General features: G+C 39.7%; 1 protein-coding gene across 1 annotated transcript in view; it reads left to right on the top strand.

The window, feature by feature from the left end:
- Positions 1 to 11,907, top strand: part of LOC130199832 (probable G-protein coupled receptor 153) — a 33,931-nt gene extending 22,024 nt beyond the window's left edge. Inside the window, exons 4-7 of the mRNA XM_056423640.1 lie at positions 1,840 to 2,029; positions 6,064 to 6,093; positions 8,386 to 8,405; positions 8,923 to 11,907. Of these exons, the coding sequence (XP_056279615.1) occupies positions 1,840 to 2,029; positions 6,064 to 6,093; positions 8,386 to 8,405; positions 8,923 to 9,777 (1,095 nt within the window). The 3' untranslated portion in view covers positions 9,778 to 11,907. The remainder of the gene's footprint in view (positions 1 to 1,839; positions 2,030 to 6,063; positions 6,094 to 8,385; positions 8,406 to 8,922) is intronic.
- Positions 11,908 to 13,886: the final 1,979 nt, after the last annotated feature.

Here is a 13,886-nt window from a genome sequence, read left to right on the forward strand (position 1 = left end):
ACTATATGGAGAGTTGGAGACTGAATGAGCTATAGCTGTTAATCAGTTGTGACGATGAGCTCACATGTCTTTAGTCATCATAGCTGTTGTTTGTTGTTACACTACAAAATGCTTTTTATGAATTTGTACATTTTAGTGAACGATAACAATACTGGAAATGCCGCCGCTTCTTTGTGTAAAGCCTCTGTTGATATGTTGTGCTGCTTAACTAGTTTGGGTATCTTTTTTTTTAACAATCGGTTTAACAACACGGACCTGGATCTGTACTATGAGCTTCTGCATGACGTCATTCACACATTCATACACTGATGGCAGGGGCTAAGCTTCCACCTGCTAACATTCACACACAGGGGGCACAGCTACAGGAGCCCTTTTGGGGTTGAGTGTGTTGCCCAAGGACACATCAACATGGGCGAGCGGAGCCGGGAATTGAACCACCGATCCTCTGAATGAAGGACGACCCTGCTCACCACTGAGCCACAATCATTACACCATCACACCTGTGTTGCGTTCATATTGGGAACCACAATACTGTTGCTTCATCCTATTATGTGTCTGTGTGTGTGTGCAAGACAGAGACGGTAGAATAGTCCTGTTGAAAGATGCTATTTCCAGGGCAGTAACAGAAACAACAGAAGTTCATGGCCTCATGTAATGAGCTATTTAAATGCATGGAAGTCTGTAACGCACGTACAAATGTACTGCATTGCACAGAGAAATACCGATGAATAGACACGAGGAACAGAATAGAATCACCACATTGTGTGTGCTAAGAAGCAAGCGTATAATTTTTGATATAAGCTTATACTCAAGAGCTGGTGTCTGAGTTGATATACCACTTACTGTATACTCACAATATTTTGTATAAGAAAGTGAAAGCCTTTCTTAGATTATCTTTGAAGTAAATATATGGTTGGCCAATGTTTGTTACCCGTTATATAACTCTTGGTAGCCGTAGTAGTTACGCAATTACCCGTTGAAAAAGCCTTGTCAAGTTGACATTTCACTTTGTTAAATGTCCTGTTATCCATTAATGGGCTAAAATAAATCATATTTAGAGGTTGAAATACACAAAGCTACTGATAAAACTCCACCACTCATAAGCTCCCTAAAGAACACAAATAAGTACCTGTCAGTGTAAAGTACATTAGCTGTTACAACATCATAACAAAGATTTTCCAGACTCCTATTGCGTTGTAAGGTGTTACGATGAGTGTCGCGGAATCACTTTTCTGCAGGTGATGTGTTAATAGAAACAAAACCTGAAAAAAACTAATTCCTCATATTCGGAATTCATCAGTCAGTTTTCAGTCCTCATGTAAATATAAATAACATCTACTGTACATTTGATCATACTTTAAACAGCAGCACAAGTAAAGGCTGAACTGATTAGTTTATTAATTCATTATTCAATGGACAGAAGAAATATTTGCTGACTGTTTAGAAAACATATTGTCTTTCCTGCATTCTCGCTCATCAAATATGAGGATTTGCTGTTTTTCTCTGTAAGTGACATATTTTGTGGTGATATTGTCTGCTTATTTAAGTGGTTAATACCAGAGCTAATGCCTGTATATATTTATAGCTTGATTATAATAATATTAATAAAAAATATTATTATGATATTATTGAAGTGGAGTTGGACTAAGTGTTTAGGAACCTCCGTACAACCATTTTTAGAAAGTATTACATTGGTGAATGTATCTACTGATTTAAATAAATACTGTCTGTCTCCACTCAATCCATGTTATTATCAGCGCTCTGAATACTTTAACATTCCAGTCCTCACCTTTCCGTGTAACCCTGTGCTGACCTTTACCCTGTGCTGACCTTGCCCAGGTGGTGAGCTTCGCCAGCCTGAAGTTCGACCGTTCCTACAACTGGATGGTGCTGTGTGTGCTGTGGTGCTCCATTGCCCAGTCCATCCTGCTGCCCATGTTCCTCTGGGCGTGTGACCGCTATCGGGCGGACATCCGCATGGTGTGGGAGAAGTGCGTCGCCATCATGTCCAACGACGACGTGGACGAGGGTAAGACACTGTCGGAAATCTTCCCCCTGTCCTCTGCCTCTTTTCCCCCTCCTCTTCCCCTGATGATGTGAATATGGATGATGATTCCCGACAGGCACGTGCACAGACATTTTGGGGGGCAGGTGCTCAAACAAAACAAAAAGGGCACCCAATGCCAAAAAAAAATTCGGACAGAGTTGAAGCATAAGCAGCAATACACTGATGATGCTGTCCTCGACCTGCATTTCCTCTGGGCAGCATCAGACAGCTATCTTACATTTTCTTTATGAATAAAGATGAATTATTAGATAGCAACAACAGTACAAGCGTTCTGATTGGCTAATGGGCGTCATGCCAGCTACGTATTGCCCTCCTCGCTGGTCTGATACGGATCCGTATTGCCCTATTATGTCATTTTCAAAATGAGCGATATTGATAGACATCAACAGCCAAGAGCAGTGGTCCTCAAACTAAGGCCCACGGGCTGGATACGGCCCTCCTCCACATTTGGCCCGGCCCTCTTAACAAGAGAGGCCTTATGATTTTTGTTTCAGTCTGGCCACGCAAATCCTAGACTAGCCCCTGTTAAATAGAACGGAATAAGAATTCTCTCTCTCTCTCTCTCTTTTCTCTCTCTCTTCTCTCTCTCCCTCTCTCTCTTTTCTCTCTCTTTTCTCTCTTCTCTCTCTTCTCTCTCTCCTCTCTCTATTCTCTAAACATAACTAACGTCAGTAAACAGCTGAGCGCCGCGGGTCGGGGCGAAATTCTCACAAGAACTCAAATAAATGCCCCGTCGGATATTAAAACACATTTGGGGGGACTTGATGACAGAAAGAGTAACTTTTATTCTTAAATACGGATGAATATAAAAAAAGTGTCTCCAGCAAAAAGGGCACTTTACTCATCCAGGGCAAAGGGGCTGGTGCTTGAGCACCACTAGGGCTCTATCTGTGCACGTGCCTGATTCCCGATACCCAAGACAGCTGTGTGGACTAGTAAAACGTCAAAAGAGTAGAGTTGGTCCAGTTAAAGCAAAGACCGCATTCTCAAACGTGGTTTAAAAATCCAGAATTTGGGATTACTTTGCAACGTTTTAAAACCATTTACCCTCTGAAGTGAAATTGCTGATAATTTGCTTGAGTTTACAAAATCCAAGTAAGAGTTAAAAATGAGTCATGAGTTTCTGAATTCAGGGTTGAGAAGTGCTCTGGACTGTCTTTGGCCAGAGGAATTGCAGAGACCAATGTGATTCATCAACCTGAATGCTTTTGTCTCTCAGCCTCGGGAGTTGTTGAACTGGGGAAATTGAGGGCAGGAATATTGCAGGAAGGGAACGGAGGTTAGCTTTAGCCGAGAACTTTTTAGTTTAGAGCCTCGTGCTTGTCTCTTGTCCTTGAGGTCCAGTATGGTGTACACTTTGTGATTCACAGTCGCATTAATGTGATAGCAACTGAGACATGCCACAAAGAGCCCAGTGGTCATGATAATAACCATGAGACGGGTACCTCGTAAACATCTATCCAAGCCAGTTGACATTACAAAAAACCACTAACTTTTCAGACTGTTGCAGAGAGAAGGTGCACTCCTGCATATTATATTCCCTCAGTTCGTGAAGATAACTGACCCTGAAAGCACAGGATGTGACTTTGGAAATATCATCTATTTCTTGCTTACATTTCTGTGGCCAATTACAACTCGGCACATACACGGATAATATAGCTGTTTAGATAGAGTTGTTGTTCGACAGCTGAGGGCGAGGGACTTTATGAATGTTTTGACGCTTATTGTCTTGTCACCAGCCACCTTTCTAGAGCCGTCACAGAGGGTCAGTGTTTGGTTCCCACGTGGTATATTTTGGAAGGAAGATAATATATTCATGATTCAGGTTTAAATAGCTCCTTGACTCCGGGGCACCCATGATTACCACAGCATCACACCCTCGCCCTCTCTGACGGCTCTGCTGGGTATTCTAAGTATTAAACTATGCAATTACAGTCCATTACTGCCATCTATTTCCAGCCCGATCAGCCAGGTTCAACCAGATTACAGAAACAGGAAAGCAACACATTACTTGTTACGAAAATATTCAGCAGTCTGTGTTGGTCTCATTGATGATGATCTAAACTGGTTTAACCCTCCTGTTACCTTCGGGTCAATTTGACCCCATTCAATGTTTAACCCTCATGTTACCTTTATATTTACTGACATATTTTACCCTCAGGGTCAATTTGACCCCAGCAATTAAAACCTCCAGAAAATTATTAGAATTAATATTGTTTTCCAAGTTTAAGTGTGAGGTACTTTATGTTTGTTTGTTGACTACCTAAATAGCCCTTTAAATATATAAAAAAGTTGATATTTCTTATATGTTTGACACAGTGAAAAACAGCCTGGGGTCAAATTGACCCGAAAGAACACCGACATTAAACATTGAATGGGGTCAAATTGACCCGAAGGTAACAGGAGGGTTAAGGTGTGATACAGGATGACCCCAATATATAGTACACCTAGAAATTGCTGCAAATCTCTAAATATTGGAATTGATCATTCTAAAAATGTCAAATGTATCTTTTTAAAGTGGTTGATTGGGTGGATTAACCCTTTTGGGGAGAAATATGGACACTTCTGTACACATTACATATATTGCACCTGTCCATCCTGGAGAGGGATCCTCCTCTGTTGCTCTCCTGAAGGTTTCTTCCCTTTTTTTCCCCGTGAAGGGTTGTTTGGGAGTTTTTCCTGATCTGATGTGACGTTTTAGGACAGGGATGTCTATGTGTACAGATTGTAAAGCACTCCGAGACAAATTTGTAATTTGTGAAAATGGGCTATACAAATCAACTGAATTGAATTAAATGTTTAGCCTGGGCTATCAGAATAATAATAACAAAATAAAAATGAAAGTAAATAATCAGTAAAATAATAATGTCTATTTAGAGGTACATTTTTGTAACCATTTTGCTCAGTTATTACAGAGTAGTTTTACGATAGCAATCATGATTTGGGCTGTTTGTAAAAAAAATTTTTTAGAAATAGTTATACAGTACATATTTAGTTATATTTAGTTATTTTTGAAAGGTTATTTGTACTCACTTTATATGTTGTTGTAGTTTGAGTTTCGAATTCAGTGGTCAAATATTATCATGTGACCTTTGTTGTCAGGAGATGAAATGTGTCTGTTTAACGTTCTGCACTAAAATATATTTGTTCTGTGTTTTTGTTTGTGGTGTGTATGTTATGGAATGCTTTACTTTACCATGATATGAGATTGATGTCATTACAACAAAAATAAAATAAATATGGCTGGGAAAGGACATAATTACCTTGCAGCACTTTTTTTTACATTTTTTTAACTCTCGTGTGTTTGAACTGCACAATCTTCCTCTAAAAGGCCACCGCATGAGAGGCCCATCAAATAAATGCTTCATTTATTCTGAACCAAAGTGAGCTGAAAAGCACTTTCATCTCGATCTGATGGTCATATTTCCCTCAGGTCACAAAGGGATATACCCAAGTATGTTTCTTGAAACACAACTTATTTTATTGTTAATATTGTGTTTGTTTTAATTCTTTTTTTTCTTCTTTTTGTGATGTGCACTCCCATCTAATAGTCAGATGAAACTGACTTTAAGATAAAAAATAGTATATATTTTAAGGCAGAAGTCTGAATTAAACTGCACTAAGTAGATATATGACTAATAGATCAAAAGAGAACGACAGTAGTCTACACATTCTAGATTGTACCAAGGAATCAAAGACACTTCAATTTGGTCCCAGAATTAGGTCACATGATAATCATAGAACGGCTCGTGGAGTGCGCCCAGTAAATGCTCGACAATGTATACAAAAAGTCTGAACTCTGGGCTCTGTTTAAACTCAACCCAATCTGAACCCCATCTCTCCTGTTTCTAACCCTCCAACCCTGTTGATCCTCTCCCTCTCCACATCCTCCCTGATAACTGCTTGTGTCCAGCAGGAGCCGTAAAGCAACACAGAACAGGCCGTGTACTCTGTGTGATCATTAACACTGCCAGTTCTCTGCTTTTTTCCCGCAGAGGGCTTGCCATGTATAACTCATCACAGTTGTATGTATAATGATTGTTTCCTGTTTTCCCAAAGCTACTGAGTTGCATGCTCAACTGTCTGTGCAAATAGCTACTTTCATCTGTCATCTTTTTGGCCAACATTTTCCTCAAAATCAGCATTTTACACTCATCTCCAATTGATCTTTAATGAACATAAATGCAGTAATTGGGAAAATCAAATTTGTTGATGGGTATATATGTATATATATATATATATATACATACTCGGAACACTTTGTGTAAGCCTTGTAGCTTTGAAGATAATTAATGCAGCTCCTTGAGGTGGTTTCTGAATTAGATCCCCTTACTAAATACATTTAATGATTAGAAATTTTTGTAGCGACATCTTTTTAATCCAAACCTCATATTGCAGAGCAATCCCAAAGGCTAAATCAACAAAACGGAGAACAATGTAACTTGTCTCTCTTATCTATGCGTCTGTCTTTCTGTCTGTCTGTCTTGTGTAATGAGATCGTTGCTCTCTAATCCTGACCTTCGTGCTTTTCTGCACTTTGCAGAAAACAGCCAAGATGGAGGAATTCATGCCGACTTAATATATGACAGACCATATGACTATAGCTTGGCGCCTGAAATCGTGACGGTAGACCGTATTGCCAAGTATGAGTTCTCAACCTTAGAAAGGGGGGTTCTGCAAGGGCATCCATTGAGGGAACAACAGGAAGATAAAATGCAGTATTTGCAGGTATATTTTTTAATTAATTTTCTTTATTTCTTTTACTTGTTCTATTGAACTATTTTAAAATGACACTGTGCATGGTGAAGTGGCCTGATGGGCCTTTACTGTATCTTGTTAGCATTTTCTGGAACCATCAGACATTTTGTGATGCTATCTTTACCAGATATGCCACATATCTCTTTGTTTATTTTCCGTGAATCAAAAAATACACTCTGGCTGACTAATGTTTGGTTAATATGACCATCGACAGTCCCATCAACTTAGATGTGCTTCACTAGTGAGTCCTAGCCATGGGCCTACTTGCAATTGACTATTTTTATTTTGTGAGAGGGTAAGAGCTTAACTTAACTGACTTACCTTCTACATTTCAGGAGCCTCTCAAGGTTTCTTGAAAGCACTAAAAACATTTGCTCATGTTCTACCCAAAAGCATTTTGTCCATTGGATCGGACATCCATCCCAGTCAGATGCAGAGCTGTGAAATGCTCCTTTTCAGCCTGCATTTATGCCGACACGTTCTTTCCCAACATGCAGCCTTCTAGGTCAATTAACAAAACCTTATGTCCTGCTTTGGTTCCAATACTGACTTAATGCTGACAGTTCCAAGTTCTGGCCCACAATCCAATGTTGAATCAATTTTCATGAAAATTATTGATGATGATGAACATCTTGCTCGGCTTGGCCTGGAAGGCTGTGATGATGATATTTAACTTTAGAATCAACTGATGCAACCCACACAATATTAACTTTTAACAAAGCATCTTCATACTGTGTCATCTTTGTCAGAAAACAACTGAACAAGGGCTTCAGTTTTCTTAGTGCAGCCTGCAGCTGAAGCAGTCTACATTTACTTGGACAATTTGCTCATTGATATATATACATATATATATATATATATATATATATATATATATATACATTTAAGTCCAACAATATAGTGGACATTTTAAAGACCAATGATTTAAATTTGATTCAATTTGACTTCTTACAAAGCCTGGAAACAGAGATGTATACAGTAGTAGTATCATTTCATCAGACCAAATCATTACCTCATCCATTGTTTTTGTGGACACATTGTCATTAGATTTAGAAGATTATAATAATAATCATTTGATTGTAAAGCAATATTTATTACCTGTGCTATTCCCTGCTCTATACATGTGATGGTGAGTCAAATAAGATACCTTTTTTATTTCAGTGACAGGACAATTGGCTAAACTGTCAAATTGTTGGTAGAAGGGTTTAAGGCCCAATCTGACCATGAACAAACAAAGCCCTTTAAATCCTTAATCAATCGATTCAATGGAACATCCATATGATAAATTCACTTCTCACATGGTTTGTGCAGAATAAAGCCTCTTTGGCTTTATTAGCTTGTTGTGCAAGTCTCTGTCTTTCCTCATCATGCATCTTACTTCATTCGTATGCTTGTGCTGCCCTCTGCTGTCCAGCCCTCCCACCTTACACACTCGATGCTACTGTATCGTCTGCTGTCTCATTTCTCTGTATTTACTAAAACCCACCACAGGGGGGCAGGCTGATATCAATCTTGTGGCTCTTGACGTCACCTTGACAAATCCTCTCTCTCTTGCATAGTTGTCAGAGCAGAATGGAATGTGAGTATAACATGTAGGGAACAATCACCTTTTTCAGTTTTCATCTCCAAATAATGGAGGCGAATACTAGTTCAGTGATAACCGTGTTGATGTATGTTAAAATGTTCATACATGTCCGAGGGATTAAAATAAAAATAAAACAAGTTAAAGTGGCACTTACCATCCTGCACACACAATAAAGGTATTGTGCTGCACTACAGCTGAATAAATGATGGACCAAAATAAAATGGATTTTGATACTAACCTGACAGATATTACTGAGCTCAATGTCATCAACATAAACATGTAAACAAAGCAGTTTATTGGGACTATTACAGATCAGAGTTATTACTAAAATGGCAGTGTACTATCACAGTGGCACTGATAGCCACATAACCTCAAATTAACATGTTACGTCCTTTTTAATTGATAATGTAGGTGTAATGATAACATGCCACAGTGCTTCTGCTTTGCTGTCGGTGAATGAATGGCCGCGATATTTATACACTGAAGGGTTTAATCTGTGTGTTGCGTTCAGGTGCCCCCTACAAGAAGATACTCCCACGACGAAACCGACATGTGGACCAGCGACCAGATCCCCTCATACCTTCACCAATGGGGCTCCACCGAGGACATGATATTGACTGCCCACTACAGCTCCACCTTACCGCGCCGCGAGAGGCGCAGGAGCAGCCTGGTGTCCTACCACGAGGAGAGCCACCGCCACCAGCACCACCCGCATCGCAAGCGGCGACGCTCTGAGGAAAGTATGCACTCCCTCAAGCACCTGCCGCGCGTGGTCTGCGGCGGCGAGCACTACGAGGACGAGCTGCGGTGTTTTAGCCGCGACGAGGTGATGAACTTTATCGACGAGACGCCGCTGCCGAGCCCGAGGAAGAGTCCGCGGCGCGCGTCCACCGTCTCCCTGATCCCACACGTGTACGAGCAGCACGCCGTCTTGCTGCCACACTTCCCGCTCACAGACTTCGAGTGTGAGCCTCAAGCGCTCCGGCGGCTCTCGGAACACAAAAGGAGCAGCGGCAGTCGGGCCAGCACGCCCGAGGCTTCCCCCAAACCAGACAGGCCTGCTGGGAAGAAGAGCCCCGGGGCGTGCGGCTCCGGTAAAGGCTGCCGGGAGCGTGCGCGAGACGGGAAGCAGCCGTGCGAAGCGGGCTCACCTGGCCGCAGCCAGCACTCTCCGGGGCGCTCTGCCACTCGGCCGCGGACAGGCGGGGGAGGCCGGGCTGACGCGGCGGCGGCTGCCCGCGGGTCCCAGAAGCACCCGAGCAAGGCTGAGAGTAAAGTTAGCAGGAACAGTTTTGTAAGCGCACCCTCGGCGTCGTCCAAGGGATACATCACCTTCCACTCTGATTCTGTCGGCTCCACCACCTAAAAGCAAAGATGACTCTTATTAATATCAACATTATTAATGATTAAATGACCACCACCGCAATACTGGTGGTTATGTGAAAGTGACATACTTAGATTATTTGTCCTTTTTACCTGTGCCACTATTCTGTTTTATTATACCACCAATACATGTGTGTTATGCTAAATGGCCTTGGGAGCTTTGGACATATTTTCTGAATAGGCCTAATGTGTACTTCATATATGAAGGTTTGTAAAAAAAGGTTGGGTGGTCTGGTTATTCAGCTTTCACCTCACAACACATCACCAAATGACACTTTTTATTTCCAGCACTGACACAAATCAACTTTATTTGGAGGACATTGCCGCTCCTTGTTTTTGATGTTCAATGTTGTTTCTTATGAACTGCTCAAAGAATTGAAGGAGGTATTGTTAGGGTGGTGTTTTTCCCTGAATACTTAAAGTATTTTATTTTGCCTTCATTGGCTTTGTGTTTCGTTGTATATGGATACATTGTCTTTCAAACCAAACTTGTCTGAATACTATATGTACCTTGATATTTACTTAAGGACATGACCCTGTCCATGTTTTTTTTTAAAATCTTGATCATGTTGCACAACTTGATTATTATTCACAACACCTTTAAAGTTATTATTTGAAGCACCCTTTGTTGAAGTAAACTGAGTGGTAATCCCAAACACTGTATTGCCTCTGATAGTTTTAAAGTTACTGTGTGGTATTGAGATATAACGTGAAGACCCTTACATTTCTAATGAAAATTTGAAGTCATTTTTTTGAAAGAAGATTGATGGGACATGTACATATGAAGGATATTGAATTTATGGTTTTAGTGTTATTTTTTGTTGTTTAATGAGAGCGTTGCTTGGAACATTTCCTCCCAATTCTTATTCCAATGTTTGTGTTAACTTTGGAGATGATCAGGTACAACAGTTGCCCCACCACATTGCATATTTCCATTATAACACATCAGACTAATACAGATGGAAATGTTGCTTTGTCCCCATCAACTGAGCATGTCAGCCTGACCTCACCTCTTATTTGTTTCAGCAACGTGTTATAAAGGACCAATAATTATGACATTTTTTTAATGGCTCTTGAAGAAGGAACCTCTAAAAGATGTCAAATGGTCCAATGTTTGAATAATTGCAGCCTTCAAGCTGACTACATGTAGCATCATTTAAATGTGGGTGTGCTAACAAAGATGTTAGCACTAATGGCTCTATTTTGGGAATTCTGTTGAGTATGAAGTGACTTTTTCAGAGACCCGATAAATCCGTAAGCATCCCCAAAGAGTCAGTAAGAGATGGTGTTGGTGAAATTAAAGAAGAATTTTGTTTGTATTTCTTATCAATATATATTTGGAGAGAGAATATGATTATTTCTCATTATAGCCAGATGTATAAGGGGAAGGACAACATGTTATTTCTAAATGATCAGTTTCCATGATTTTGAGAAATTCTCACTTTGTACCCTAACTCCAAATGGACACTGCAGTGCACCAGCCCAGTGCTTCACAGCCCATTGTTAAATTAATGAGGAGCATCTCACGTTCACCAAATGTGACAATTTGCGGAATAAAAGGAGTTAGAACTCCACTGCTGACAAATAATAGCAGAACCAACTGGACTTTTATGCCTCAAGGACAGTAACTGCTTACCTAAAGAATGTATTTGGACCGTATGGAAAATATTATAAGGTATAAAGAGAACATGAAATTAAAATGTGCCCTTTGACAGCCATATTATCTGCGACACTTTTTTGATAATATCCAAGTTATAAAGTTGCACATGTTTGGCATTTACGTTTCTACCTTTCTGCGGTCATTTACATGTTTAGTTTGGATTATCATGTATTAGTGTATACCTCTCACTCATTGCCACCTATTCAATTAGACTGAATTGTTGTTTTTAGCTGAGCTATATCCTTCTTTGGAAGCATAACATCACTTTCCCCTGTCAAACTTTGCTTTGTCAAAGATATTTGCATTTTCTTGTGTTGACAATATAAAATAAGAATTTTGTAACATATTCAAAGATTTATGACTCAAATATGAATTATGTTAAATGTTATAATTTTCTTGTTCACATGATGACTTTGTTAAAGAGATATGACTGATTAAATTCACAAGACAATGCTTCTGAGAGTGTTTTTAGAATGTTTGGACAGTGTTGTTATATATGATTGTTGTGAGGCTGTATAACCATGAGCGATGGACAAAATGAAGTAACATACTTTTTTGTCACTATGGCCACATACAAATTATGACTATGTTCCCAGAAGAAGACCTATATGTGTTGTCCTTCACACTTATATGAGATATGAATGACTGGTCTCCCTCGTTTTGGCAACTTCCTGCTTTCAGTTCGATCTACAATATATGTAAACATATACACTACTGTTAAAAAGTTTGGGATCACTTAGAAATGACTTAATTTTTCAAAGAAAACACTTTTTTTCAATAAAGATAACATTAAATTAATCAGAAATACACTCTCTACATTGTTAATGTGGTAAATGACTATTCTAGGTGAAACGTCTGGTTTCTAATGAAATATCTCCATTGGTGTATAGAGGCCCATTTCCATCAACGATCACTCCAGTGTTCTAATGGTACATTGTGTTTGCTAATCGCCTTAGAAGACTAATGTCTGATTCGAAAACCAGTGCAATTATGTTAGCACAGCTGAAAACAGTTATGCTGGTGATATAAGCTATACAACTGGCCTTCCTTTGAGCTTGAAGTTTGAAGAACAAAATTAATACTTCAAATATTAATCATTATTTCTAACCTTGTCAATGTCTTGACTATATTTTATATTCATTTGATAAATAAAAGTGTGATTTTTCATGGAAGACACGAAATTGTCTGGGTGATCCCAAACTTTTGAACGGTAGTGTAGTTAAAACCACATTTAGCTGGCACTGCACAGTCACTGCATTTGCCTTTGAACACTTAAGAATCGTGTTGAAATGGTGTGATAAACCCGAGAACTTTAGGAGACAATTCAGAAAAAAATATTGTCCCCATAACATTTGTTCATCTTACAATCACAATAAGTGTAAATGATAAAGATCTTCAATGAAGAATTTCAGCAGCAGAAGCATTTGTCATGAACATGAAATTAGCACTTCCTGTTCCTTGAGATGTTGAGACGATGCAGGTAAGCAAGCAGCAAAGTTACGAGCCAACATCAGCGAGTCGCTGATAACACTAAACACACATGTTTAGTGAATAAAAGGTTAATGTTTTGTCAAATGAAAAAACAACACAGTTTCGGACCACTGTGTCTAGTATTTGTACACAACTAACTATCTCGTGTATTAAACGAATGAGTTAACAAACATTTGAGTTGGTTTATATATTCAAGTCAAATTATAGGTGCCACTACAGATTCCTGCCAAGCAGAGTGGCGCAGCGGAAGCGTGCTGGTCCCATAACCCAGAGGTCGATGGATCGAAACCATCCTCTGCTAACTTATTTTCACCTCCTATCGGCATGAGTATCTTTCGTGTGACATTGTACTCATACTGACCATTCAAGCTTGTTTTGTTCCCTAAATCTCCACTTCCAGACAACTCGGAGTTCGGAATTGTTCTCTGTTGAAATGTCCAACTTCCTTCTCCAAGATTTGCACCGCGCCAAACGTCAAAAAAACCCATGGCCGACCTATACACTAACTGATGTTTGTTTGTCAGTGTACACACGAGTGTATTTACGTTCATCATTTACCATTACAGTGTTGTGTGACAGACAGACTTTTTTTTTTCTTTGCCTCTGAAAAGTCGAAATACCGTAAATGCAGCTGTATTTTGCAATTGTATTGGTGTGACTTTTTTCAGGAGGCCTGGAAGTATACATACGTGGTCAAATGTAAACCCAAGGTGAGACCAAACACGGGGTTTCTCCCGCAGCTGTCTGACTGAGCTGATATGGGAACGGAAGTGACTGACATCTCTGCAACTAATTTTAACAAAGAATAATGACATTATATTTTGTGAAATTACGGGGAATAGGTTGTGTATTTGGTACAGATAACCCATGAATACAACTGAACTACTTTTCCTTCCAGGGAAAGGCTCTCCCACCTATTATGATGGAAAGTAATGTCAGCT

This window comes from Pseudoliparis swirei, chromosome 9, assembly GCF_029220125.1.
Source record: "Pseudoliparis swirei isolate HS2019 ecotype Mariana Trench chromosome 9, NWPU_hadal_v1, whole genome shotgun sequence".
NCBI lineage: Eukaryota > Metazoa > Chordata > Actinopteri > Perciformes > Liparidae > Pseudoliparis > Pseudoliparis swirei.